At 51.3% G+C, this 24,510-nt stretch overlaps 1 protein-coding gene and 1 long non-coding RNA gene across 2 annotated transcripts in view; one reads left to right on the top strand and one right to left on the bottom strand.

Moving 5' to 3' along the window:
- Positions 1 to 256: 256 nt before the first annotated feature.
- Positions 257 to 2,643, bottom strand: LOC141996203 (uncharacterized). The gene is made up of 3 exons (XR_012641498.1): positions 2,384 to 2,643; positions 2,215 to 2,302; positions 257 to 1,509 (listed from the first exon to the last, which is right to left on the bottom strand). It is a non-coding gene; the product is annotated as an uncharacterized LOC141996203 (long non-coding RNA).
- Positions 2,644 to 12,506: 9,863 nt separating this feature from the next.
- The window catches only part of LOC141996201 (uncharacterized), a 41,798-nt gene continuing 29,794 nt past the window's right edge, over positions 12,507 to 24,510 (top strand). Inside the window, exons 1-4 of the mRNA XM_074968167.1 lie at positions 12,507 to 12,870; positions 20,997 to 21,123; positions 21,733 to 21,846; positions 22,201 to 23,905. Of these exons, the coding sequence (XP_074824268.1) occupies positions 12,847 to 12,870; positions 20,997 to 21,123; positions 21,733 to 21,846; positions 22,201 to 23,905 (1,970 nt within the window). The 5' untranslated portion in view covers positions 12,507 to 12,846. The remainder of the gene's footprint in view (positions 12,871 to 20,996; positions 21,124 to 21,732; positions 21,847 to 22,200; positions 23,906 to 24,510) is intronic.

A 24,510-nucleotide genomic window follows, 5' to 3' on the forward strand; every position in this document is an offset into this window, starting at 1 on the left:
GAAGCTAAAACCACAAAAGAGTAAAGTTCAAAGAGAGAGAGAGAGGGAAGCAACCAGCTTAACCATAAAAGTTATTTATTGAATAATAGTGATAACTACACAAGGAGAGCCTAAACAAATAGAGTTTGGATCCATGCATCAGAACACTTACTTGAACATAGGTAGGAGTTTTTGTAGAGAAACAACAATGGTTCAAGGGGGAACACTAGATTTGTTTATGGGTAAACTGATGACTCAAGGGTTTTCTTTAGGCTAGACAATAGGAGCTGATCACTCTTGGCTATGGGTGGTGTTCCTTCCAGGGAGCTCGCAATGCAATTAGGCTGCTTCAATATTTTGGACATCAGTCAAGGATTCATGACTAGAACTAGTCTGATAACTGCTGAGCTGGATGTGGGCTGGCGTATGTCCATTAACATCTGGAGCAGAGACCCCCATGATGCCGTGCTTCCCTGCTTTTCTGCTCCCAGAGTTCAGTGCGGTTCTTGCCTTGGAATCTCTGTTCTCTGTGCTAATGGAGATGCCTCCTTGTCCCATCTCTGATGCAGACGGGGCTACAGGAGTCGCCTTAATTCTATCACCCTTGTCAGGAGGGGTTTAGGTGTCTCCCACCACCCTTCACTGCTCTCTGCAAGTCTTTTCTCTGATCGGTGTTGGTTCAAGCAGAGGCTGGGGGGGAAGGGCAGGGAACTGTCCTAAGCTCCGTAAGCCTCCTGATACTGAGGGGGCACACTATAAAGGGGGGGACACACATGACCACCCCATATGTTGCCTCTGGGAGTAACTTGTGACACCCCCGCCCCAGCTCACCTCCGCTCCACCACCGCCCCGGAGCGCGCTTTTGGCCGTCCCCAACCACTTGGCGCCCTAGGCGACTGCCCTGGTGGCTCCATTAGTCCTCACGCTGCTCTCCCCCGGTGAGAGCCAGAACCCGCTGCTGCTGGCAGCTTTGCTGGGAGCTGTGGAATAGCTGCCCAGGCGGCATTGCCATGGGAAGGGCTCAGGACAGCGCTCGGGCCAAGCCCCACCGTCCTCAACAAAACCCAGAACGTCTAATGGGGTTTGCCCTAGTGCTACGACCAGTTCCGTCCAGCCAGTCCCATCCACGAGGCTTGAGAGCTTACAGTCAGTGGGAGTTGGGCTCCGCTGAGAATCCCAGCCCAGATTTCTCACCCTGCAGGCTTCTGGGATTGCTGTCACTTGGTTAGTTAAACCTTCTCCAAAACAGGTTGTTTCACACTGTGAAAGAACAATGCAAGGGTGTGACCCCAGTTTCATGGTGGTGTAAACCAGGGGAGACACAAGGTCAAATATAAAACATTCCCAGGCTCCACGAATAGGACTCCACTTCCTTGGTATCTCTGACATCATAAACCTTCTCCAGCCGCCAGCGGAGACAAGTTTGTCTTTACGTTGGGGAGGTTTTTTTGGTTCACCAATAAAAATAAAAATCAAACCAGCCACATCATTTCTGACGATTCAGGAACAAGCCAGATCCATCGGAAGATTCTGAGGGGAGAGAGAGAAAAACTCCTGGGATTGAAACTGCGTCGAGAGAAGAGAAGCCAGGAGTATCGGGTAGGTTCCTGCCCACGCTGCACCCTCTTCTCCAAGCCGGTGGCAGTCCAGCTCTGGCTGGAGGCCAGCAAGTGGCAGAGAGCAGCCGGTGACCTGGCGCTGGGGCTGATGCTAAGGCTGGGTGGCCACCCAGTGCTGGGGCCAGTGGACAGCTCGGCCAGTGCTGGGGCTGGCACTGGGGCCAGGTGGCAATCCAATGCTGGGGTCTGTGGGCAGCCGGGTGCTGGGGCCAGCAGGCGACCTGACACTGGGGGCAGCTGGCAGGCAGGCGAGCTGGCCCTGAGGCTGGCCGGTGGCCCGGGGCTGTTCAGATGGGGCTCCTCCAGCCATTGGGGAGAGGGCTCAGAGCTCCAGCGGCCAGGGGAGGCTGGGGGGATGTTGGGGGGGTTCGGGGGTATGTTGCGGGGCTCAGGCTCCAATGGGTGTAGGGGGGCTCGGGCAGAAGGGGTGGGGGCTGCATGGCTAGCCTCCCCAAAGGGGGGCTCACACACCGCCCATAAGGGGCATCTGACCTGATGGGGGATGGGTGGAGACAGAACTGATGGGGGGCTGGAGGGGGAGAGGATTAATAGCTGGGCAGGAGGTGGGCAGATGTGGGGCCGAGAGCTCCTGTAGCAGGGACCAAAATCACCCTACCCAGCATGTGGGAGAGTGGGCGACACTAATTGTCCCATGCGCACGCCCCAGCAATGGGCAGGAGGAGTTCACGCATCACCAGCCTGACCTAAAAACACAATGTAAACTTATATTAAAATGTTATAATTTGGGGGCCAATCTCATGGTTCGGGGGGGGGGTCGGACTCACGATTTTTGATCTCCCCAGACTGGCAGTACTGCACTGACGGGCAAAGGGAGGCAGCAAACGGTGAGGGGCACACCCTGCACCCGTCACAGCTCTGGGGAGCGGCAGAGAGGACGGGAGCGGTGAGAGGCAGCAGGCTGCGGGGAGACTGCCCCAGCCATCAGCAGTTGCCGCCCCGGACGGCGGGAGGGAGAAAGGCCGCGGCGGGGAAGCGAGGAACCCCGTGCGTGGCAGCTCTTGCCGCGGGCGCAGGAAGTGGGGAAAGGGAGAAGGGCCGGCCTGTGGCGGGCACGGCTCCTCCAGCCCCGGGGCTGCCGGGCGGGGAAAGGCAGAAGCGGCGAACTGAAGCAGGGACGCCCCGCGGCCGCCCGGAGCCAGCCGGGCAGCGGCGGAGCAGCGACCCCGCGGGGCGAGGGCGGCGGGGCCGGGCGGGAGCGTCCCCCGCAGCCCCGGGGCGGGTTAACGGGGCCCGGCGGCCCAGCCAGCGCGGGCAGCGGGGACCCCGCTCCCGCCCGGGTCAGGCCGGTCCCGAGAGCGCCCGGTGGCCGGCTGCGCACCGGGGACGCGTGGGAGAGGCCCCGCTCCCTGCAGACTCCGGCCCGGCCGGCGGCGGGGGGCGGCACGGCGGGGGGGGGGGGCGACCGCGGCTGGGCGGGGGGGCACGGCGGGGGGGGCAGTGCAATTTTGCAGGGGCGCTTTGCAGACCGCCAGAGACACAAACAAGGCAGCGGAGGACGTGGCCAGCCCGGCCCCACCCAGCCCGAGCCCCAGCCCGGCCCCGGGCGCGGTGCGGACCCGCCCCGGGCAGACCCGGCACAACCCATCCGGGGTCAGCGCCCGGCGGCAGGAAGCGCAGCGCGGCGGCGACTCCGGTGCGCCGCGACCCACGGTCCTCGCCAGCCCCCGGCCCTGGCTGCGGGCGGGACATTGCCGCGGCCCCCAACCCCGGGACCCTCCCCGTGCAGAGACCCCGGCCCGGCCCCCCCCCGGGACCCCGAGCCCCGCCCCGGCTGTGCCCCACGTGGAGCGAAGGTGAGACCTGCCTCCCCCCCCGGTGCAGCCCGTGCGGGGCTGGGGGGCCCGGCTGCTCCCCGCGGGGGGGCCCGGCTCCCTGCCTGGGCCGGGGGGGTGCCCAAGGATGTGGAGGGGGCAGGAATTGGGGGACAGGAATTGGGGGGACAGGGATTCACGGGATGTGGGGCGGCTGGGGAAACACACAGGTATCAGGGGGAGAATTCTGGGGCTCAGGGGAGCAGAGCTGGACTAGAGGGAAACTCGGGGGGGGGGATAAAGGGAAGGAAATGGGGGTGTGGGGGGAGGGGCTGGGGGGAGAATATGGAGCAAACAGAGACTGGCTGGGGAGGGCAGGGCCAGGAGGCGGGAGGGGGATGGGGAGAGATACAATGGCAGCTCACCCAGCCCATGGGGTAGGGAACAATCTCAGTATTTGGGGGTCTGACTCCTGAATGTTAAATGTTTGAGGTTGACGGGACTGAACTGGGCCCTGCTCTGATTTCTGTGCAGGATTCTGTGTGAAACCAGAGTCACTGCTAGCAACAGCAGGCAAGGAGCCCAGCTGGGATTTATTTAGGTTTGGTTCAGGTTTGGGTTCAGTTCCATTCAGTGTGTTCCCTTTCATTTGTGGTTCAAGCCACCCAAAGAAACAAAAATAGAAGTTCAGTGACAGGTTTAAATTGTATCCCAATCTCAGTGGGGGTAAACCCCCCAAAACAGCTGGAACTTAAAATGCCAACAGTCTTGATTTTTGATTCTTTATTTTGTAACTTTAACTTTACATGAGTTTTCCGAGTGTTTTTCTGTTGTCAAATGTACATGATTATTTTTTCCTAACCAAACTGTTTGAACAACGTCAGATAACCTGTTTAAACAGTTGCTTTGTCATATCGGAGCTCTGCAGTGACAGGACACATCTGAGGCCTGGAAATGTTCTTTCAGCACTCACTTGTCTTGCTGGACCTGCCAGTACAATTTGTGCCAGTTGGTACAGCTTGGGCATGCTGACATTTTTCTGATGCTCCCAGCAGTTGGGCAGGTTTTCTTCTTATTGAGATGTGGCTCATCTGCAAATGAATCAGAAATTGGCCCAACCCTTTCCTGGGCTTTCCTTTGTCCAGATATCGCTTTCTTTCTGGAGATTTCACAAGCGTTCAGAATTTCCATTTCATCTTTCAATTTCAGACCCGTCTGACATTGATTCTGTGTAATGAAATTTTGCCTTGACTTTGTCCTCTGCTGACAGTGGGGGTTGACATCTAGGATCAAGATATGTGTGTGACATTCTGTACTTTGGGGGAACACCCTCTGACTCCCATATGTCCTCCTCTGGATATAATTGTGATAATGCATATAAAGCATGCCAGGTGGGGTATCAGGGAAAAGGTTATGATTGGCTGAAAGTCACTGTTCCATCTGAATACGAATATCTTTAGTGCATATGAAGTTATGAGATTGTGTTATATGGTTGTCACTAAAATATGCTGTGGGTTTGGGAGGTGCCCAGATACTGGCTTACAGAGATAATGACAAAGGGAGGTAACCAACCCCTGGAAGGGTGCTGTTAAATAGAAATCACCAGCCATTGTCCAGCAACAGAGTTACAATGCAGTGACTCACCCTCATGAGGCTACACTAGGGAGAATTGCTCAACCTTGCTTAGAAACTCAGCAATACTGGTTTGTACTGTATAGACGTGCCTGGACTTGTATTCTCCAAGCACATGGACCAAGGGTATAAAAACCAAACGCAGGGGCCATGTTTGGCCTTCCTCCTTCACCCACCTACACTGCAAGCAACAAGTTACACTCTGAAGACTCCAACTGAGGGGACTGGCCCAGATTTCAAGGTGAAATCTGTATATTAAGGACTGCAATATCCAGTGGGGGTGAGAAAAACAGCCTAGTCAAGTTGTTGCCTAGTTTAATAGGGGGGAAAGTAACTTAAATTTCTTACGGGTACTGTTGTATTGCAACCCCCCCCCCCTTGGGGAGAGGGGCTCAGGGCAGAGGATTGGGGGCTCAGGATTGGAGGGTGTGGGGTGTGCAGGATTCAGGGCAGGAGGTTGGGGGACGTGGCGGGGGGCTCAGGCAAGCTCAGGGTAGGGGGTTGGGGTGATTGGGGGGAGCTTGGGTCTGGGAGTGTGGCCACCACGCTGCCCGGCCACTGGACCCCCCAGGATATTGGGGACCGTGCTGCCTGGCCACCCAAGTCCTGTGGCTGGAGCCTGGGGGTACTGTGGCCGCACCACCCAGGGCCTGGGGCCTCACACCCCCCACCACCACCACCACTGACCGTCATGCAGTGGGGCTGGGAGTCACGGGGGGGGGGAGGGGAGGGAGGGTTGGGATCCTTTGGGGGAGGGTAGAAGGGAAAAGGGGCAGAAGGGGAGGGGTGGGCTGCCCAGCACCAGCACTGAAACCTTACTAGTCGGCCGGCAGCATCCAGAGCCCCAGCTGCTCTCTTACCGGGGTGCCGCTTCGGGGTGCACCAGCCTACTTTCACCTTTGCTAATCGGGGTGAGAGTTTAGACTGCGTCCTTATTTTATTTCGTTAGGTAAAAGGCCAGAGTTAGTTATCAATCACATAATATCACCTAAAATCTGTCTTTTATAGTCAGTACGTTTGTTTTACTGTTTATCTTCACCAGTGAGTTTGTATGAAGTGTGTGGCAAATTGCTCAGGTTTTGCAAAGGCTGGTGTAGATCCGCTTTCCATTGCTGAAGTGGTGAACCAGTTAATAAATGTGCATTGCTCATCTTGAGCAGTCAAAGGCGGCATATTCCTCAGGTACAGTGCTGGGAGCTGGGGGGATTTGGCTGTGGCCTTTCTCTGTGTGATTCAGGAGTGGCCCTGGGAGCTTTCATGCGATCCAGCTGGGCGTTGGGTCTCCACATGCGGTTGTGCTGAGTGACAACAGCACCTGGAGGGGTTTGCTGCTGGTCACTAGCAGGGCATTGTGAGAGACAGCCCAGGCTGGAGAGAGTTCAGGGGGCACAGCGGTCCCACAGTCCCAGGCTGCACCCTAGGGGTCCCATCACAATATGTATGAGAGAAACATATTTTTCTGGGGTAGGGCTGGGGGATTGGAGGTGGGTATCATAGAATATCAGGGTTGGAAGGGACCTCAGGAGGTTATCTAGTCCCACCCCCTGCTCAAAGCAGGATCAGTCCCCAACTAAATTTACTGGAGAATTGCTAACATCGTTCCTATTTTTAAGAAAGGGAAAAAAAGTGATCCGGGTAACTATAGGCCTGTTAGTTTGACATCTGTAGTGTGCCAGGTCTTGGAAAAAGTTTTGAAGGAGAAAGTAGTTGAGGACATTGAAGTCAATGGTAAATGGGACAAAATACAACATGGTTTTACAAAAGGTAGATCGTGCCAAACCAACCTATCTTCTTTGAGAAAGTAACAGATTTTTTAGTCAAAGGAAACGCAGCAGATCTAATTTACCTAGATTTCAGTACGGCGTTTGATACCGTGCCACGTGGGGAATTATTAGTTAAATTGGAAAAGATGGGGATCAATATGAAAATTGAAAGGTGGATAAGGAATTGGTTAAAGGGGAGACTACAACGGGTCCTACTGAAAGGTGAACTGTCAGGCTGGAGGGAGGTTACCAGTGGAGTTCCTCAAGGATCGGTTTTGGGACCAATTTATTTATTTATTTATTTATTATTTAATCTTTTTATTACTGACCTCAGCACAAAAAGTGGGAGTGTGCTCATAAAGTTTGCGGATGATACAAAGCTGGGAGGTATTGCCTATTTAGAGAAGGACTGGGATATCATACAGGAGGATCTGGATGACCTTGTAAACTGGAGTAATAGTAATAGGATGAAATTGAATAGTGAAAAGTGTAAGGTCATGCATTTAGGGATTAATAACAAGAATGTTAGTTATAAGCTGGTTTCAGAGTAACAGCCGTGTTAGTCTGTATTCGCAAAAAGAAAAGGAGTACTTGTGGCACCTTAGAGACTAACCAATTTATTTGAGCATAAGCTTTCGTGAGCTACAGCTCACTTCATCGGATGCATACTGTGGAAAGTATAGAAGATCTTATTATATACACACAAAAAGCATGAAAAAATACCTCCTCCCACCCCACTCTCCTGCTGGTAATAGCTTATCTAAAGTGACCACTCTCCTTACAATGTGTATGATAATCAAGGTGGGCCATTTCCAGCACAAATCCAGGTTTTCTCACCCCCCCCACACACACACAAACTCACTCTCCTGCTGGTAATAGCTTATCCAAAGTGACCACTCTCCTTACATTGTGTATGATAATCAAGGTGGGCCATTTCCAGCACAAATCCAGGGTTTAACAAGAACGTCTGGGGGGGGGGGGTAGGAAAAAACAAGGGGAAATAGGCTACCTTGCATAATGACTTAGCCACTCCCAGTCTCTATTCAAGCCCAAATTAATAGTATCCAATTTGCAAATGAATTCCAATTCAGCAGTTTCTCGCTGGAGTCTGGATTTGAAGTTTTTTTGTTGTAAAATAGCGACTTTCATGTCTGTAATCGCGTGACCAGAGAGATTGAAGTGTTCTCCGACTGGTTTATGAATGTTATAATTCTTGACATCTGATTTGTGTCCATTTACTCTTTTACGTAGAGACTGTCCAGTTTGAGCAATGTACATGGCAGAGGGGCATTGCTGGCACATGATGGCATATATCACATTGGTGGATGTGCAGGTGAACGAGCCTCTGATAGTGTGGCTGATGTTATTAGGCCCTGTGATGGTGTCCCCTGAATAGATATGTGGGCACAATTGGCAACGGGCTTTGTTGCAAGGATAGGTTCCTGGGTTAGTGGTTTTGTTGTGTGGTATGTGGTTGCTGGTGAGTATTTGCTTCAGGTTGGGGGGCTGTCTGTAGGCAAGGACTGGCCTGTCTCCCAAGATTTGTGAGAGTGATGGGTGATCCTTCAGGATAGGTTGTAGATCCTTAATAATGCGTTGGAGGGGTTTTAGTTGGGGGCTGAAGGTGACGGCTAGTGGCGTTCTGTTATTTTCTTTGTTAGGCCTGTCCTGTAGTAGGTGACTTCTGGGAACTCTTCTGGCTCTATCAGTCTGTTTCTTCACATCCGCAGGTGGGTATTGTAGTTGTAAGAATGCTTGATAGAGATCTTGTAGGTGTCTGTCTCTGTCTGAGGGGTTGGAGCAAATGCGGTTGTATCTTAGGGCTTGGCTGTAGACGATGGATCGTGTGGTGTGGTCAGGGTGAAAGCTGGAGGCATGTAGGTAGGAATAGCGGTCAGTAGGTTTCCGGTATAGGGTGGTGTTTATGTGACCATCGTTTATTAGCACGGTAGTGTCCAGGAAGTGGATCTCTTGTGTGGACTGGACCAGGCTGAGGTTGATGGGTGGGATGGAAATTGTTGAAATCATGGTGGAATTCCTCAAGGGCTTCTTTTCCATGGGTCCAGATGATGAAGATGTCATCAATATAGCGCAAGTAGAGTAGGGGCTTTAGGGGACGAGAGCTGAGGAAGCGTTGTTCTAAATCAGCCATAAAAATGTTGGCATACTGTGGGGCCATGCGGGTACCCATAGCAGTGCCGCTGATCTGAAGGTATACATTGTCCCCAAATGTAAAATAGTTATGGGTAAGGACAAAGTCACAAAGTTCAGCCACCAGGTTAGCCGTGACATTATCGGGGATAGTGTTCTTGACGGCTTGTAGTCCATCTTTGTGTGGAATGTTGGTGTAGAGGGCTTCTACATCCATAGTGGCCAGGATGGTGTTATCAGGAAGATCACCGATGGACTGTCGTTTCCTCAGGAAGTCAGTGGTGTCTCGAAGGTAGCTGGGAGTGCTGGTCGCGTAGGGCCTGAGGAGGGAGTCTACATAGCCAGACAATCCTGCTGTCAGGGTGCCAATGCCTGAGATGATGGGGCGCCCAGGAAACTCTCTGAAAAAGCACAAGATCAAATCTGCACAGACACACCTCTGGAACCCCGACCTGGGATATTCTATCTACTACCCAAGATCCATAAACCTGGAAATCCCGGGCGCCCCATCATCATCTATGCGGTCTTGGGATGCATCTGGAGAGGTATTTGCAGTAGGGATAAGGAGGTTTTAGTACCGTTCTACAAGGCACTGGTGAGACCTCACCTGGAATACTGTGTGCAGTTCTGGTCTCCCATGTTTAAGAAGGATGAATTCAAACTGGAACAGGTACAGAGAAGGGCTACTTGGATGATCCAAGGAATGGAAAACTTGTCTTATGAAAGGAGACTCAAGGAGCTTGGCTTGTTTAGCCTAACCGAAAGAAGGCTGAGGGGAGATATGATTGCTCTCTATAAATATATCAGAGGGATAAATACCGGAGGGGGAGAGGAATTATTTAAGCTCAGTACCAATGTGGACACAAGAACAAATGGATATAAACTGGCCACCAGGAAGTTTAGACTTGAAATTAGATGAAGGTTTCTAACCATCAGAGGAGCGAAGTTTTGTAATAGCCTTCCAAGGGAAGCAGTGGGGGCAAAAGATCTATCTGGCTTTAAGATTAAACTCGATAAGTTTATGGAGGAGATGTTATGATGGGATAACATGATTTTGGTAATTAAATATTCATGGTAAATAGGCCTAATGGCCTGTGATGGGATGTTAGATGGGGTGGGATCTGAGTTACTCAGGAAAGAATTTTCAGTAGTATCTGGCTGTTGAATCTTGCCCATATGCTCAGGGTTTAGCTGATCGCCATATTTGGGGTCGGGAAGGAATTTTCCTCCAGGGCAGATTGAAAGAGGCCCTGGAGGTTTTTCACCTTCCTCTGCAGCATGGGGCACGGGTCACTTGCTGGAGGATTCTCTGCTCCTTGAAGTCTTTAAACCACTATTTGAGGACTTCAATAGCTCAGACATAAGCGAGAGGTTTTTCACAGGAGTGGGTGGGTGAGATTCTGTGGCCTGCGTTGTGCAGGAGGTCGGACTAGATGATCATAATGGTCCCTTCTGACCTTAATATCTATGAATCTATAAATCATCCCAGCCAGGACTCTGTCAAGCCTGACCTTAAAAACCTCAAAGGAAGGAGATTCCACCACCTCCCTAGGTAATGCATTCCAGTGCTTCACCACCGTCCTAATGAAAAAGTTTTTCCTAATATCCAACCTAAACCTCCCCCACTGCAACTTGAGACCATTACTCCTTGTTCTGTCATCTGCTACCACTGAGAACAGTCTAGATCCATCCTCTTTGGAACCCCCTTTTAGGTAGTTGAAAGCAGCTATCAAATCCCCCCTCATTCTTCTCTTCTGCAGACTGAATAATCCCCGTTCCCTCAGCCTCTCCTCATAAGTCATGTGTTCCAGTCCCCTAATCATTTTTGTTGCCCTCCGCTGGACGCTTTCCAATTTTTCCACATCCTTCTTGTCATGGGGGGCCCAAAACTGGACACAGTACTCCAGATGAGGCCTCACCAATGTCGAATAGAGGGGAACGATCACGTCCCTCGATCTGCTGGCAATGTCCCTACTTATACAGCCCAAAATGCCATTGGCCTTCTTGGCAACAAGGGCACACTGTTGACTCCTATCCAGCTTCTCGTCCACTGTAACGCCTAGGTCCTTTTCTGCAGAACAGCTGCCGAGCCATTCGGTCCCTAGTCTGTAGCGGTGCATGGGATTCTTGTGTCCCAGTTCAGTGTCATCTGCAAACTTGCTGAGGGTGCAGTCCACGCCATCCTCCAGATCATGAATCATTATCATTATTAATAAGCATTAATCAGTCTCCTGGGGGGCGGGGAGCGGGCCCTGCAGGTGGCTTCAGTGGGGAGGGGAGTTTGGAGCATGAGCCCTGCGTTAGGTGGAGCACTGGAGGGAGGAGCTGCCCCAGAGGTGGGGATGGTGGGAGGAGACCTGTCTAAGGGGAGAAGGTTGGGGAGCTGTTACCTTTGCCCTTGGGCTTGAAGAGTTATTACGACCGTCACAGCCCAGGGAACATCCAACCCCTTTTCTCCCCAGGGGTATCTCAGAGATGCGTCATCTACCTCTGAGCCCCCTTCTGCCTCCCATGGTGTGCAGACAGCTCCCAAGCCTGCACTTGTGGGCTTGCCCCCTTCTCGTTCTCTTCTCACTATATGTAGTTTTTTGGGTTTTTTTAATAATGAGCTTAAAAAAATGCTGAATCTTTATTTTAACTGTTAACAGCCCCTCCACCCCCCCCCCCCCTTTCTTTTTTTGTTCAGTTCCATTCGGGTTCAGTCGGTAACACAGATTTATGGTTGCGATTCGGTTCCGGTTCATGTGTGAAATACCAGTTTGACGATTCCAGTGTGAGTCCAGATGGGCGAATGAAATCAGCATCCACCTGACTGTCCCTTGGGGCTGCAGGGGCAGCAGAGGGGGGCTCGGTCGTTAGCTGCCCCCAGCAGAGGGTCTGGTCATTGCTCAGGCCGAGGAGGCCGGTGTCAATCTCTCTCTGAGCTCGGGATACTGGAGCCCGAGAGCTCGCTGGGCCTCCTGGGGCAGATGCTGCGGCTGCCTCCTTTGTGATCTGGGAGGCCAGGCTGAGCAGTCGCTGCTCCCCCAGTGGGGTCTGTGCTGGGACAGACCATCACTAAAGCCCCCCTGTGCCCAGCCGAGGGGGGACGTCATCCTGTGGCTGGAACCAACCCCGGGGGCGACCCTGGGCTCTGCTGGTATCAACTCCTGAGCCAGAGACTGCAGGTGATAAGACACCTGGGGGAAGTGCTGGGGGCAGGCAGGAAAGTGACTCTGCATAAATGGCCCCTCTTCACACTATGTCTGTTCCCGGGTGTCTGTGAGTCCCAGAGCTGCGGCCCCCGACGCTCCCAGACTCACCCCCCTGTTACCAGTGGCAGTAGCTATTGGAGAGGAAACGGAAACGCTGTCCAGGAATGGCAGGACAGCGACCAGTTCTTCTGCGCAGTTGGGAAAGTGGAGAGACTGGAAGGGGCAGCCGGAGCAATGGGGGGAGGGAGGTTCCCGGCTCCCAGCCCCACCCAGCCCCATTCTGTGCAGCCCCCTGGGACAGTGACTGTCCTGGGAAGAAGGTGAGGGGAAGAGAGAGGAAAAGCCAGTTCCTGCCTCTGCGTGGTCCCTGCACCACTGGGGGAATGTGCTGCCCTGGGGACAGTGTCAGGGGTGATACCCCAAAGTGGCTCCTTTGATTCTGCTCTTTTCTAGTATTTGGCTCAGAAGCTCTGTTCCGTGGAGGGTGTAAATGTGTCTCCTGGATTTAGTCCCAGTGGTAGGGGTCAGGTCTGTGTTGTAATGACGTCACTGAGGCTTCTCCGAGCATGGCAGAGTCTAGAGTGCAGGGAAAGAGCCTGGGGGGAATCGGGGTGTGAAATGGACTAACGCTAATTCAGAAATCTCCCGAATTTCCCTTCTCGCCCTGACAGGCTGCAGAATAACGACCCCGTTTTGCTCCAGACCATCCCATCTTTCTCGGGGCCGGGACAGGGAAATGGCTGTGGTGGATCCAGCTCAGGTAGGGATTTTGGGGGAGCTGCTGGGGAGGGTTGTTGTAGAGGGGGAGGGTCAGGAAACGCTCAGGGTGAGGTGGGGGAAACAGGGACTGGTAAACCTGCTGGGTCATGCTCAGTCTAGGGCCTGATTTATTAACAGGCCCATGGTGGGGTGTGGGGGTGAACATTCCCCCATTTCTAAAACAAGAAACAAGCCCCTGGACAAGGCTGGGGAAACAGAGCAAAGTGCTGGAGCCTCAATCCCCTAGGCAGAGACTGCAGTGAAATACAAAGGGAGGGTGCTGGGATTCCTGTCCCTGTTCCCTGCATGGAGCTCTGCTTCCCACATTCAGCCTGTGGCTAGTAGGTAGGTGGTAAATGAGAAGACCCTGCACTCCTCCATCTCCCCTTCTCTTTGTTCCCTGCAGCCCCCTGGCCACTGGTAGGTGTCAGCCCTTCAAACCCCACAGCTGGGTTTTCTCCATGGCTACAAGCTCAAATCTGTCTTAGGGCTTGTCTATACTGGCACTTTACAACACCGAAACTTCCTCACTCAGAGGTGTGAAAACACCCCCCTCCCCCCGCCCGAGCAATACAAGTTTCAGCGCTCTAAAAAGCTTGAGGGTTTGTCTACACTTACATTTTGTAGCGCTCTACCTTGCTGGCTCAGGGGTGTGAAAAATCACCACCCCAAGCGCTCAGACTTGCTGCGCTCTAAAGCGCTAGTGTGGGCAGGCTTCAAGCGCTCGGAGCTATTCCCAGCGCTCCTGCATGACCACACTCACACTTCGATCTTCGCCTTTTGGAGCAGGTAATCCGCAGACAATGACTCTCCTCAGGGCAGTTTCAAAAAGCTGGGTGTTTGCAAAACTGGACCTGGGTCATTTGCATTAACCTCTCCCCAGGAAATCCACTTTACACTCACTGTCCCAAAAGCCCATATTTGGTTGGCACGTTTTCAACATCGTCTTTTGAACTTCCAAGTCTTGTACCGGTCGCATCTCCCTGTTAGAGAGGGTACATACAATCCTAGCCAACAACAACACATACACTGAATACAATAAAGTTTTTCAAGGATATTGCAGGAAATTGCCACATCAATCACAGTGGGAAATCCAGGTTCAATTCCCCTCTCTGCCCCATAAGAAGGAATTTGAACAGACATTTCCCATCTCTCTAGAGAGTGCCCTAACCACTGGGTTATGGGATATTCTGATGTGAGTCTAACCAGTCTTTCATGTTGAAGCTGTTCCACTTTATATAAATATTTGAATATAAGGAATGTGCCAAGAAGAGAGCACGAATGACTTGATAGTCCAGTGGTTAGGGAGAGTGCAAATAGTTCTTGGGGGTGATGATACAATAAAAAATAACAATAACAGACAGACACACGCAGGCCACACCCAGTGCAATCCAGCTCGCTAGAACCCAGGAGGCACCGGGCGGAGCAAGCCCAGTCCCAGCCCGGCAGGAGGCGTGAATTGCAGTCTCTGCACGGACTCTGGTGTGGTGCAACCCACGTTCCTTGCCAGCCCCCAGGGCCTCGCTTGCTGTCGCTCGGGCCCCCCGAGTCCTGGCTGTGGGCAGGGGAGGGACATTCCCGCTGCTCCCTCCCGAGACTCTCCCCATGCAGAGATCCCAGCCCGGCCCCCCGTGACTGGGACCCTGAGCCCCGCCCCCCGGCTGTGCCCCATGTGGAGAGAAGGGGAGACCTCCCCCCTTCCCCTGGTGCAGACTGTGTGGGGAACGGGGGCCCCAGACTGCTCCCAGTGGGGCTGGTTGTGAATCCCTGCCTCGGGCAGAGGGAAGCTGCTGCAGCCCCCAGGGTTTGGAGGGGGTGGGAGTGGGACAGCGATATGTAGGGAGTCAGGGGGGGTTGGAGCCAGAAGGGGGCTGTAGAGGGGCAGGGGGCTCTGAGCCAGGGGTGGGGGGGAACGGGGATGTGTGTGTGTGTGGGGAGGGAATGACTATGTGAAAGGGGGCAAGAGGGGGGCAAGGGGCAGGATGGAGGGGAACCATGGGAATGTGGGGCTGCTGAAGGGAGGCTGGGGGAACACACAGGTATTGGGGCAGAGAGAGAATTCTGGGGCTCAGGGGAGCAGAGCTGGACTAGAGGGAAACTCTGATTAAGGGGGGATTAAGGAAAGGGGGGCTGTGGGGAGGCTGGAGGGAGAATATGGAGCAAGCGGAGACTGGCTGGGAAGGGCAGGGCCAGAGGGCAGGAGGAGGGAGAGGGATGGGGAGAGATACAGTGGCAGCTCCCCCATGAGGTAGGGAACAATCTCATTATTTTGAGGGTCTGACTCCTGAATGTTAAATGTTTGAGGTTGACAGGACTGAACAGGGTCCTGCTCTGATTTCTGTGCAGGATTCTGTGTGAAACCAGAGTCACTGCTAGCAACAGCAGGCAAGGAGCCCAGCTGGGATTTAGGTTTGGTTCAGGTTTGGGTTCAGTTCCATTCAGTGTGTTCGGTTTCGTTTCTGGTTCTAGCCACTCAAAGAAACAAAAGTAAAAGTTCAGTTACTGGTTCAAATCCTGTTTCAATCTTTGTGGAGGTAAATTTGAAAAAGAGGGCTGCAACTTAAAATGGAAACTGTTTTGGTTTTTGACTGTTTATTTTTTAACTTTACATGAATTGTCCTGTTGTTTTTGTGTTGTCAAATAAACACGATTATTTTTGAAGAACAATTTGTTTGAGCAACCTAATATAACGTCTTTAAATGTTTGCTTTGTCATGTTGGGCCTCTGCAGAGAAAGGACACATCTGAGGCCTGGAAATGTTCTTTCAACACTCACTTGTGTTGCTGGAACGGCCAGTACAATTTGTGCCAGTTGGTACAGCTTGGGCATGCTGACGTTTTTCTGATGCTCCCAGTAGTTTGGCAGGTTTTCTTATTGAGATGTGGCTCAGATGCAAATGAATCAGAAATTGGCCCAATCCTTTCCTGGGCTTTCCTTTGTCCAGATATCACTTTCTTTTTGGAGATTTCACAAGCGTTCAGAATTTCCCTTTCATTTTTCAATTTCAGACCCGTCTGACATTGATTCTATGACATCATTATTTCTGACTTCTGATTCAAGCATTTCCATCTTCATCCATGTTTTGGTGAAATTAAATTTTGCCTTGAGTTTGTCCTCTTCGGACAGTGGGAATGGCTCTCTAGGATCAGGGTATTTATATATGAGAGGAAGATGTCAGTTCCGACAGATTTCTTTCTAATTGTTTTCATTGACTGTAGTAAGAATTCAGGAAATGGAGAAGATTTTTGATATTTCCACTTGGCATTTTAACCATGCACCAGAAAGTTACCCATGGTCAGTCGTTCATATGGAAGAAATTCTTTGTTGTCACTGTCAGACGTCAGTGCAATTGTGACATGTTTGTGACAGGCTGGGTCAAAAAAAACCCCTTTGGGACTGCCACCTGATGTGCTGAGACTACCTCTAAGCCCATTTTCCCTGGCAGCTTGGGACTGCAGTACCCTGCCTTGTGCCAGACACGCCAGCCTGCTCCAGCACAGAGCCAGGTCTGAACCACGTCCCCCACAAGCTGCAGACTTAACTGAAAAGAGCTTAAGAAGTGCTCCTGTTTCTAGCACCCAGACACCCAGTTCCCAATGGGATCCAAACCGCAAGTAAATCAATTTTACTCTGTATAAAGCTTATACAGGGTAAACTCATAAATTGTTCGCCCTCTATAACACTGATAGAGAGAGATGCACAGCTGTTTGCTCCCCCAGGAATTAATTACTTGCTCTGGGTCAATTAATAAGCAAAAAGTGATTTTATTAAATATAAAAAATAGGATTTAAGTGGCTCTAAGTATTAACAGACAGAACGAAGTAAATTACCAAGCAAAATAAAACAAAAACACGCAAGTCCAAGCCTAATACAGTAGGAAACTAAATGCAGGTAAATCTCATCCTCAGAGATGTTCCAATAAGCTTCTTTAGCAGATTAGACTCCTTCCTAGTCTGGGTCCAGCAATCACTCTCACCCCTGTAGTTACTGTCCTTTGTTCCAGTTTCTTTCAGGTATTCTTTGGGGGTGGAGTGGCTATCTTTTGAGCCAGCTGAAGACAAAATGGAGGGGTTTCCAGGTCCTTTTATATTCTCTCTCTTGTGCAACATCACAGTCACAAGATGGGGTCTCTAGCCACCTGGGCAAGTCACATGTCTATGAATGATTCAGCTTTTGGCAGGCCAATGCCATTGTTTACGTGTTAGTATGAACGTTCCCAGGAAAGCTCAGATGTGGATTGGCGTCTCCCAAAGTCCATTGTTAGTTAAGTGCTCCCAATTACGTGAATAACCCCTTCACACTATGTTGACCAAATCTGCCTGATGTGCTTCCTACAGCAAACACTTTCAATACAAGCACAGAGCCAATGCTCGTAACTTCAGATATACAAATGATCCATGCATACGAATAGGAGGAATACATTCAGTAGATCAGAACCTTTGCAAAGATAGGTTACATGGCGTATCTAGCATAAAACATATTCCAGTTATGTCACATGTACGCTCATAAGCACAGCTCCATAAAGCATTATGGGGTGCAACGTCCCAGTGTTCCTTCGCCTTCCATTCCGACCCTGTCAGGTGAAGCTCATGGCCTGAGGTGGTCAGGTCTTGGCAGAACTCCCGGAGCTCCAAGAGTTGCTCAGACCCCGGCCCGGGACTCTCTGTTGCAGCAGGGTTGGGTCAGCGGCATCAGCAGGAACACATGGTGCTGCAGGCAGACTGGCCTGCCCCCCAGGCAGAAAGTGGCTCTGGATGTGAGCCTGCCATAGCCAGGATGGGTGAAAAGAGAGAACAGCTCCGGGGAGAGGGAGGGGGGCGTGAAGGTGGGTATCAGACAGTGCCCCAAGCAGGGGCTGGGAGTTGGCCCTGCAGGCAGCTTCAGTGGGAGTTTGGAGCACGAACCCTGCCTCAAGTGGGGCAACTGGAGGGAGGAGCTGCCCCAGGGGCTGGGGATGGTGGGAGGAGGCCTGTTGAAGTGGAGGAGTTTGGGGAGCCATTACCTTTACCCTTGCTCTTGACAAGTTATTGTGAACTTCATGGCCCAGGGAGCATCCAACCCCTTCTCTCCCCGGGGGGCATCTCAGAGATGGGTCATCTACCTTTGGGCCCCCCCTTCTGCCTCCCATGGTGTGCAGGCAGCTCCCAAGTTTCCCCTCTCTCTCCCTGCTCTTGTGGGCTGGCCCCCTTCTCTTCTCACTGTCCTGGGGCAGGCCGTTCTGGGGTCATCACCAGCCCACTGGCTAGTCTGTTGTCTCTCTTAAATGAAAATAAGATCGCTGTACATGGTTTTATTTAAAAATTTATTTATTTTAAAGATTGAGCTTAAAAAAGGCTGGTGTCAGAGTAGCAGCCGTGTTAGTCTGTGTCCGCAAAAAGAAAAGGAGGACTTGTGGCACCTAAGAGACTAACAAATTTATTTGAGCATAAGCTTTCATGAGCTACAGCTCACTTCATCGGATGCATTCAGTGGAAAATACAGTGGGGAGATTTATATACACAGAGAACATGAACCAATGGGTGTTATACATACTGTAACGAGAGTGATCAAGTAAGGTGAGCTATTACCAGCAGGAGAGAAAAAAAACCTTTTGTAGCGATAATCAAGGTGGGCCATTTCCAGCAGTTGACAAGAACGTCTGAGGAACAGTGGGGGGTAGGCGGGGGGGATAAACATGGGGAAATAGTTTTACTTTGTGTAATGACCCATCCACTCCCAGTCTCTATTCAAGCCTAAGTTAACTGTATCCAGTTTGCAAATTAATTCCAATTCAGCAGTCTCTCATTGGAGTCTGTTTTTGAAGTTTTTTTGTTGAAGAATTGTCACTTTTAGGTCTGTAATCGAGTGACCAAAGAGACTGAAGTGTTCTCCGACTGGTTTTTGAATGTTATAATTCTTGACATCTGATTTGTGTCCATTTATTCTTTTGCGTAGAGACTGTCTGGTTTGGCCAATGTACATGGCAGAGGGGCATTGCTGGCACATGATGGCGTATATCACATTGGTGGATGTGCAGGTGAACGAGCCTCTGATAGTGTGGCTGATGTGGTTAGGCCCTATGATGGTGTCCCCTGAATAGAGCCAGAAGAGTACCCAGAAGTCACCGACTACAGGACAGGCCCAACAAAGAAAATAAAAGAACGCCACTAGCCGTCACGTTCAGCCCCCAACTAAAACCTCTCCAGCGCATCATCCAGGATCGACAACCTATCCTGAAGGACGACACATCACTCTCACAGATCTTGGGAGACAGGCCAGTCCTCGCTTACAGACAGCCCCCCAACCTGAAGCAAATACTCACCAGCAACCACACACCACACAACAGAACCACTAACCCAGGAACCTGTCCTTGCAACAAAGCCCGTTGCCAACTCTGTCCACATATCTATTCAGGGGACACGATCACAGGGCCTAATCACATCAGCCACACTATCAGAGGCTCGTTCACCTGCACATCCACCAATGTGATATATGCCATCATGTGCCAGCAATGCCTCTCTGCCATGTACATTGGTCAAACCGGACAGTCTCTACGTAAAAGAATAAATGGACACAAATCAGATGTCAAGAATTATAACATTCAAAAACCAGTCGGAGAACACTTCAGTCTCTTTGGTCACTCGATTACAGACCTAAAAGTGACAATTCTTCAACAAAAAAACTTCAAAAACAGACTCCAACGAGAGACTGCTGAATTGGAATTAATTTGCAAACTGGATACAATTAACTTAGGCTTGAATAGAGACTGGGAGTGGATGGGTCATTACACAAAGTAAAACTATTTCCCCATGTTTATTCCCCCCCCCCCCCCCCACACACACACACACTGTTCCTCAGACGTTCTTGTCAACTGCTGGAAATGGCCCACCTTGATTATTGCTACAAAAGGTCCCCGTCTCCCCCCCGCTCTCCTGCTGGTAATAGCTCACCTTAAGTGATCACTCTGGTTACAGTGCGTATGGTAACACCCATTGTTTCATGTTCTGTGTGTATATAAAATCTCCCCACTGTATTTTTCACTGCATGCATCCGATGAAGTGAGCTGTAGCTCACGAAAGCTTATGCTCAAATAAATTTGTTAGTCTCTAGTGCCACAAGTCCTCCTCGTTCTTTTTTAAAAAAGGCTGAATCTTTATTTTAATTGATGTCCCTCCCTCCCCCGTCTTTCCCTCCCCTTCCCCAGTCGGTTCAGTCAGTAAAACAAAATTATGGCTCAGGTTCGGTTCTGGTTCATGTATGAAACTCTGGTATGATCTGGGTCTCCGGTTCCACTGTGGGTCCAGATGGGCGAATGAGATCAGCATCGGCCTGACTGTCCCTGGGGGCTGCAGGGGCAGCAGAGGAGGGCTTGGTCATTAGCTGCCCCCAGCAGAAGCTCTGGTCATTGCTCAGGCCGAGGAGGCCGGTGTCTGTCTCTCTCTGAGCTCGGGATACTGGAGCCCGAGAGCTCGCTGGGCCTCCTGGGGCAGATGCTGCGGCTGCCTCCGTTGTGATCTGGGAGGCCGGGCTGAGCAGTCGCTGCTCCCGCAGTGGGGTCTGTGCTGGGACAGACCATCACTAAACCTCCCTCTATGGCCAGCCGAGGGGGGACGTCCTCCTGTGGCTGGAACAAGCCCCGTAGGGCATCCCTGAACTCTCCCAGCATCAACTCCTGAGCCAGAGACTGCAGGTGATGGGAAAGACCTCTGGGGTAAGGGCTGGGGAGGGGTAGGAAGGTGACTCTGCATAAACGGCCCCTCCTCACCCAGTCTTTGCTGCTCCGTTGATTCTGCTCTTTTCTAGCATTTGGCTGGAGCCTGAACCCCCTGGGCAGAGACTGTGATGAAATACAAAGGGAAGGTGCTGGGATTCCTGTCCCTGTTCCTTGCCCAGAGCTCTGCTTCCCACCTCCACCTGTGCCTAGTCGGTGGGTGGTAAATGAGAAGACCCTGCCCTCCTCTGTCTGTTGGGAGGGACAAGGAGCTCTCCCCTTCTCTCTGTTCCCTGCAGCCTCCTGGCCACTCTGAGCAGGGTGGGGTGGGATTCTGCTCCCCAGGCCCTCCTAGACCTGACCTGTTTCTTCCCCCATAAATAGTGGGATTGTGGCAGGGGCAGCAGGCACTGAGTGGGGGGCACCTGTTGTTTCAGATGCCGGTGACCTTCGAGGAGGTGGCTGTGTATTTCACCGTGGGGCAGGGGGCTCTGCTGGACCCCTCTCAGAGAGCCCTCTACAGGGACGTCATGCAGGAGAACTATGAGACTGTGACCACGCTGGGTAAGGATTCCTGTCCCCTCAGCTGTGTGAAGCCATGGGGCCTGGATTTCTGCCTCTGGTCAGGTTCTTCCCTGGTCACTTAGATTACAGGGGAGTGGGTCACGTAGCCCATAGGAGGGAGCATTCACCTCCAAACCCTGTCCAATGGGATAGGGGAGTCATGGACCTAATGGACATGCTAATTCATCCCCATCCCTTCAGCTATCATGGGGTCAGGAGCAGTGTATTATCCCCTCTGCATTAATTCTCGCTCAAACGCAGGATCTCTGTGTACCTCCCTTCATGGGATTAGCTCCATCTCTGGGGAGGGCTCTCGCCTCTCGGGGTTCAGACATAGGCAGATGTTTAACACCGGAGCTGTATGGTGCCTCAGCAAGTCCCCCAGAGGACAAAGATCCTGAAAATTCCTAGTGAGGGTGTGATAACTCCTCCTCCACCAGACACCGGCCTCTCCCACGGGGACTCAGTGACCATGTTTCCATCTGTTCACATCTTGCAACCCCCCAGGAAAGCATGGGGTCATTTGAAACTTCAGATGTGCCCTTTGTGACAAATACGCCACCAATCCTCAGTGCATTCTGCTCATGCCTGATTTCACTTTCTGAGCAGGATTCCCCTTTCCCAAACCTGACCTGATAGCCCAGCTAGAAGCAGGGGAAGAGCCATGGGTCCCAGATCTCCAGGTCTTCGAGGAAAGGAAGATCTCAAGAGGCACCCGCACAGGTGAGGAGTCAGTGACACTGACTCAGAAACTATATGGAAAAAGCTGAAAATTGCAAAAATCTTGTGTGAGCCCCCCTCAGTTCTGCCTCATCTCACCCAGGTCAGGCTCTGGTCGGCAGGTGTCATCTCATGGCAGGTATCGCTCATGGCTTCCCACCCACCCTGTTCGCTGTCAGGAGTTTTCTCCCTGACTTCACTTCCCTGGGAGTGTTTGGATGGGATGTGGAGGCAGAATCCAATTTCTCAGTCTCCCCCACTGTTACTGTGTTGTGTTTTCCCTCTTTGCTACTCCCCTTTGTGTCCTTTCTGCCAGCCCAGGCACTGACTCGTGCCTGGATTCTCTTTCTCCCCCAGATGGTGACGAGACAAGTGAGAACGAGGAGGGGAATCCACAACAGGAAGGTCCTGAGCAAATGGAGCTGCAGGGAAACTTTTTGAGAAGAGCAGATGGGAATTTTCCCCAGTGCTTGGAACAGAGAAAAGTCTGGAGTAATTGGGACAGGTCAGAGGGGAAGCTGGGAAACCATCCAAGAAAGCAAGTGCACGAATCCTTTGAATGTGAGGGAGGAGACAAGGATTCCAAAGAAACCACAGCCCAACAGACAAATCCCAGGGAAAAGAAACCCTATAAATGCTTGGACTGTGGAAAAAGCTTCAGCTGGATCTCAAACCTTACTACCCATCGGAGACTACACACTGGAGAGAAACCGTATAAATGCCTTGAGTGTGGGAAAAGCTTCAGTCAGTGCTCAGGCCTTATTAGCCATGGGAGAACCCACACGGGAGAGGGACCATACAAATGCCTTGAATGTGGGAAAAGTTTCAGTACATCATCAGTCCTTATTATACATCAGAGAACCCACACGGGAGAGAGACCATTTAAATGCCTGCACTGTGGGAAAACTTTCAGTCAGCGCTCACATCTTACAAGCCATGGGAGAATCCACACTGGAGAAGGCCCACATAAATGCTTATACTGTGGGAAAAGTTTCAGTGGACCATCAGCCCTTACTGCACATCAGAGGATTCACACAGGAGAGAAACCCTATAAGTGCTTGGAGTGTGGGAAAAGCTTCAGTCAGAGCTCAAGCCTTATTAGCCATAGGAGAATTCATACAGGAGAGAAACCCTATAAATGCCTTGCATGTGGGAAAGGTTTCAGTGTATCATCAGCCCTTATTGTGCATCAGAGAACTCACACGGGGGAGAAACCCTATAAATGCTTGGACTGTGGGAAAAGCTTCAGTCTGCACTCAAGACTTATAAACCATAGGAGAATCCACACAGGAGAGAGACCCTATACGTGCCTGGATTGTGGGAAAAGTTTCAGCCAGCGCTCACATCTTAATAGCCATGGGAGAATCCACACAGGAGAGGGAACACATAAATGCTTGTACTGTGGGAAAAGTTTCAGTGGACCATCAGCCCTCACGGCACATCAGAGGATCCACACAGGGGAGAAACCCTATAAATGCTTGTACTGTGAGAAAAGTTTCAGTCAACACTCAGGCCTTATTAGCCATGGCAGAATCCACACGGGAGAGGGACCATATAAATGCCTTGAGTGTGGGAAAAGTTGCAATGCACCATCAGCGCTTATTGTACATCAGAGAACTCACACGGGAGAGAAACCCTATAAATGCTTATACTGTGAGAAAAGTTTCAATCAGCGCTCACATCTTACTAGCCATGGGAGGATCCACACAGGAGAGGGACCACATAAATGTCTTGAGTGTGGGAAAAGTTTCAGTGCACCATCAGCCCTCATTACACATCAGAGAACTCACACGGGAGAGAAACCCTATAAATGCCTTGAGTGTGGGACAAGTTTCAGTGCACCATCAGCCCTCATTACACATCAGAGGACCCACACAGGGGAGAAACCCTATAAATGCTTGGACTGTGGGAAAAGCTTCAGTCAGAGCTCAAATCTTACTGCCCATCGGAGACTGCACATGGGAGAGAAACCCTGTAAATGCTTGGTCTGTGGGAAAAGCTTCAGTGCACCATCAGCCCTTATTGTACATCAGAAAACCCACATAGGAGAGAAACCGTATAAATGCCTCCACTGTGAGGAAGGCTTCTGTCAGCACTCACACCTTATTCGACAATCCACACAAGAGAAAAACCCCATAAATGCTTAGATGATTGGAAAAGTTTCAGTCCCCGCTCATAACTTCATAAAAATTGAAGAATTCACATGGGACAGAATCTATAAATGCCTCAACTGTGGAAAAAGTTTCATTTGAAGATCAAACCTTGCTTCACATCAGACAACCCACACAAGAGAGAGAACCCATAAATGCCTGAATTACGAGAAAAGCTTCAATAACTGCAAGAAGAGATTCAGTCTGAGCTCACACATTATTCCTCATCGCATAATTCACAGAAGAAAGAGCTTGAATGTGGGGGAAGCTTTATCTGGTGCTCACACGGCATCAAGCCTCAGTAAATCCACACAGAGAAGAGCCCTTTTATGTGTCCTTAGCATGGAAAATGCTTCTGTTGGAGGTAACACCACAGTGAACATCAGAGACTCCTCCACACAGGAGAGAAATTCCCTCAGTGCCCTGACTAGAGCTGGCCATAGTAAAAACTCCATTTCCTAATTCCCACATGCATTGGTGGCATTTGGCTCCCAGGTATCTGTTAGAGGGCTTTTCC

The sequence above is a fragment of the Natator depressus genome, chromosome 11 (genome assembly GCF_965152275.1).
Source record: "Natator depressus isolate rNatDep1 chromosome 11, rNatDep2.hap1, whole genome shotgun sequence".
NCBI classification, from domain to species: domain Eukaryota; kingdom Metazoa; phylum Chordata; order Testudines; family Cheloniidae; genus Natator; species Natator depressus.